The following is a 5000-nucleotide window of genomic DNA, read 5'->3' on the forward strand; positions in this document are numbered from 1 at the left end:
CGCTCAGCAGAGTCCAAAGTGAGTGGGAAGTGTTAGGAGTTTGTGAAAATGTGCGAAAGAACGATAGCAAAGTGCGAAGAGGAACTTTCTCGAACAAAAGAGGAGAACGAGAGGCAACGTCAACTGGACGTTGATTTCCAGAAACATCAAGTTTTGATACACAGAACAGGTTTGTTTACTTTTTGCTCTCACATTTTCACTAACTTAATATTTCATCAGTAACATAAAAGGACACTTGGAATAACGTTATCAAGAACCCGCGGCTCTTTAGTGCCGCCCTAGCATTTTTTAATAAAGGATTGAAAATTTAAAAAGATGGGGGGAAATCATTTTTTAGTTTTAGTAGGTTTTTTGTTTGAGGACAAACATGACACAAACCTTTCCAATTGTTAAAAAGCCCACCGTTTAATATGTTTGTGTGTATGCTTCACTGATGACAGTATTTGGTGAACATCGTTTTGTCCTACTAATTTTGGCGGTTCTTGAACTCACCATAGTGTGGACTGTGACGCGACAGTTTGTTTACATGTAAAATCTTCCACTCCTTCTTTGTCTCATTTTATCCACCAAAAGTTTCATGCTGCGCGTGAATGCACAAATGTGTTGGAGTGCTAATCAGCCATATTTGGTCATTGCATGACTGCAAGCTAATCAATCCTAACATGCTATTTGGGCTAGCTGTATATTGCATCATTATGCCTCATTTGTAGGTGTATTTGAGCTCATTTAATATCCTTTACTTTTATCCCCTTTGTATATAATTTAGTTTTACATGTCTCATGACACATTATCTGTATGTATTATTGGCTGCATTTCAGATAGTTGTTTGTGTGCCATATTGTTCCAGACCACAGCAAACATTACCTAGCTTGCCAAAGATTGTAATAAATGTATTAAAAGAAGACAGCCTGCCGTTTCCTTTAACTTGGACACACACATCTATACCTTTGGCCATTAAAAAGCCAGTAATTTCCAGGAGTTATTTCACCTTCTGAGTAGTCTCTGATTTACAAATGGTTTCTAATGTTGTAAAAATGTGTAGAATAAATAGTAAATTTCAACATTTCTGTCAACGAAGATTTGCGACAGTCATTTTGATAGTAGGCTATTATAGCTAATATAGACACTTGTATATGTAGGTTGTGAGTTCAAACCCCGGCCGAGTCATATCAAAGACTATAAAAATGGGACCCATTACCTCCCTGCTTGGCACTCAGCATCAAGGGTTGGAATTGGGGGTTAAATCAAAAAAATCATTCTCAGGCGCGGCCACCGCTGCTGCTCACTGCTCCCCTCACCTCCCAGGAGGTGATCAAAGGTGATGGGTCAAATGCAGAGAATAATTTTGCCACACCTCGTGTGTGTGTGACAATCATTGATACTTTAACTTTACCTTATATCATGTGTTGCCTTCATTGCAAGACGTAAATACGGCTTTTCATTTTTGGCGGCTCCAGACAGATTTGTTTATTGTATTTTTAGTCCAATATGGCTCTTTCAACGTTTTTGGTTGCCGACCCCTGGTTTAAGTTCATTTTGAACATGTAGTTACAATACATCACATATTCTAGATATTTGTATTGTTCCATCCATGTCCAAAAATGAGCAGGAAGAAGCAAAGTTTTATGTTAATCAGAATTTCTCGTCTTTGTACTTTTTAAACTTTTTTAGTTCGAACATTCCTCTAAATTGCATCCTATTCATCCAGTGTTTGACTTCTTTGCTTAATCCATTCCATAATTTAATTCCACATACTGATATGCTACATGTGTTAAGTGTTATACGTGCAAACACATGTTTTAAGTTAGCCTTTTCTCTATAAGTTCATATTTATCCTCTTTTATTGAGAATAATTGTTGTACATTCTTGGATAGCAGGTTATAGTTTGCTTTTTTTTTTAAACGTCAGCAGCAACATGGAAATAATTGACCTTTAACAATGGTGATTTTATAGGTAAACATTATTACAAAGATGTTAGCCAGGAACACCAACCTGCCAATCTAATTATATGAGTACGAACTGATGAAGCCTACTCGGATGAGTGGAGAAATGTCTTCTAAGACAAACCAAACAGTCCAATTGCGATCGATGGAATGCCCTGAGATGACAACGACCTGATGGATGAGAATATTCATAGACATTTTCCAACACATTGTCCACTTGTAAAATATTCATATTTCATGTACTGTATAATATTCTACACGTCTGAGTTAAAATGTGTTGTTTTTTTTGTCTCTTGCAGATGTCCAGGCTCTTAAAGCTCCACATGCTCCTCATTTTAATGATGAAGAAAAGCACCCACAGACCCCTCATGTAAATGAGGAACAGGAGGATCCACAGCCCCCCCAATTTAAAGAAGAGGAGAGAGAGTGTCTTCTCGGGCAAGAGGAGGCTGATCTCACCAAGTTTCCACTGACTGTTGTCTCTGTGAAGACTGAAGACCATGAAGACAAACCACCTGAGTCCTCACAGCTTCATCCTAGTCCAAGTAAGCAGAACATCCAGATATCATCTAACACAATGTTTGTAACAGATTTTCATTGAGGGTCCAACATTCTCTCACGTTGGAGATATACTTGTTTTTGAACACAGAAATTCAATAAAAATAAAGAAAATCTTACCTACCTGACATGGTTAAAGGCCTACTGAAACCCACTACTACCGACCACACAGTCTGATAGTTTATATATCAATGATGAAATCTTAACATTATAACACATGCCAATACGGCCGGGTTAACTTATAAAGTGACATTTTAAATTTGCCGCTAAACTTCCGGTTCGAAACGCCTCTGAGGATGACGTATGCGCGTGACGTAGCCCGGCGAACACGGGTATGCCTTCCACATTGAAGCCAATACGAAAAAGCTCTGTTTTCATTTCATAATTCCACAGTATTCTGGACATCTGTGTTCGTGAATCTGTTGCAATCATGTTCATTGCATTACGGAGAAGGAAGCTGAGCAAGCAAAGAAGAAAGTTGTCGGTGCGAAATGGACGTATTTTTCGAACGTAGTCAGCAACAACAGTACACAGCCGGCGCTTCTTTGTTTACATTCCCGAAAGATGCAGTCAAGATGGAAGAACTCGGATAACAGAGACTCTAACCAGGAGGACTTTTGACTTCGATACACAGACGCCTGTAGAGAACTGGGACAACACAGACTCTTACCAGGATTACTTTGATTTGGATGACAAAGACGCAGACGTGCTACTGTGAGTATGCAGCTTTGGCTTCTAAACATTTGATCGCTTGACCGTATGTGCGCAACTTTTTTTTGCGTATGTACGTAACTTTTTTAAAATATATAAGCTTTATGAACCTTGGGTTAGGTGAACGGTCTTTTGGGCTGAGTGATTGTGTGTGTTGATCAGGTGTTTGAATTGTATTGGCGTGTTCTATGGAGCTAGGAGCTAGCATAGGAGCTAGGAGCTAGCATAACAAACACGCAGGTGTTTTTATGCAGGATTAATTTGTGGCATATTAAATATAAGCCTGGTTGTGTTGTGGCTAATAGAGTATATATATGTCTTGTGTTTATTTACTGTTGTAGTCATTCCCAGCTGAATATCAGGTACCGTGAGTATGCAGCCTTGGCTGCTAAACATTTGATAGCTTGACCGTATGTGCGCGTCATGTACGTAATTTTTTAAAAATATATAAGCTTTATGAACCTTGAGTTAGGTGAACGGTCTTTTGGGCTGAGTGATTGTGTGTGTTGATCAGGTGTTTGAATTGTATTGGCGTGTTCTATGGAGCTAGGAGCTAGCAGAGGAGCTAGGAGCTAGCGTAACAAACACGCAGGTGTTTTTATGCAGGATTAATTTGTGGCATATTAAATATAAGCCTGGTTGTGTTGTGGCTAATAGAGTATATATATGTCTTGTGTTTATTTACTGTTGTAGTCATTCCCAGCTGAATATCAGGTCACCCCCGGCTCTCACAGCATCTTCCCTATCTGAATAGCTTCAACTCCCCACTAGTCCTTCACTTGCACTTTACTCATCCACAAATCTTTCATCCTCGCTCAAATTAATGGGGAAATTGTCGCTTTCTCAGTCCGAATCTCTCTCACTTCATGCGGCCATCATTGTAAACAATAGGGAACTTTGCGTATATGTTCAACTGACTACGTCACGCTACTTCCGGTAGGGGCAAGCCTTTTTTTTATCAGATACCAAAAGTTGCAATCTTTATCGTCGTTGTTCTATACTAAATCCTTTCAGCAAAAATATGGCAATATCGCGAAATGATCAAGTATGACACATAGAATAGATCTGCTATCCCCGTTTAAATTAAAAAAAATCATTTCAGTAGGCCTTTAAAGGCCTACTGAAATGATTTTTTTTATTCGCAACTTTTGGTCGCTGATAATAAAAAAAGCCAGTACCGGAAGTAGCGTGACGTCGCAGGTTGAAAGGCTCCTCACATTTCCCCATTGTTTACACCAGCAGCGAGAGCAATTCGGACAGAGAAAGCGACGATTACCCCATTAATTTGAGCGAGGATGAAAGATTTGTGGATGAGGAACGTGAGTGAAGGACTAGAGTGCAGTGCAGGACATATCTTTTTTCGCTCTGACTGTAACTTAGGTACAAGGGCTCATTGGATTCCACACTCTCTCCTTTTTCTATTGTGGATCACGGATTTGTATTTTAAACCACCTCGGATACTATATCCTCTTGAAAATGAGAGTCGAGAACGCAAAATGGATATTCACAGTGACTTTTATCTCCACGACAATACATCGGTGAAGCACTTTAGCTACGGAGCTAACGTGATAGCATCGTGCTTAAATGCAGATAGAAACAAAAGAAATAAGCCCCTGACTGGAAGGATAGACAGCAGATCAACAATACTACTATCAGGAGACACCGAACCAAACACTGGACCTGTAAATACACGGTTAATGCTGTGCTGCCTGTCGAAGCCTAGCAATGCTATTGCTAACGACGCCATTGAAGCTAACTTAGCTACGGGACCTCGTCAGAGCTATGATA

At 39.5% G+C, this 5000-nt stretch overlaps 1 protein-coding gene across 1 annotated transcript in view; it reads left to right on the forward strand.

The window, feature by feature from the left end:
• LOC133658950 (zinc finger protein 83-like) overlaps nt 1–5000 on the forward strand; it is a 32857-nt gene that overhangs the window by 20354 nt on the left and 7503 nt on the right. Inside the window, exon 4 of the mRNA XM_062061504.1 lies at nt 2243–2488. Coding sequence (XP_061917488.1) covers nt 2243–2488 — 246 coding nt within the window. The remainder of the gene's footprint in view (nt 1–2242; nt 2489–5000) is intronic.

This window comes from Entelurus aequoreus, linkage group LG10 (assembly GCF_033978785.1).
Source record: "Entelurus aequoreus isolate RoL-2023_Sb linkage group LG10, RoL_Eaeq_v1.1, whole genome shotgun sequence".
Lineage (NCBI taxonomy): Eukaryota > Metazoa > Chordata > Actinopteri > Syngnathiformes > Syngnathidae > Entelurus > Entelurus aequoreus.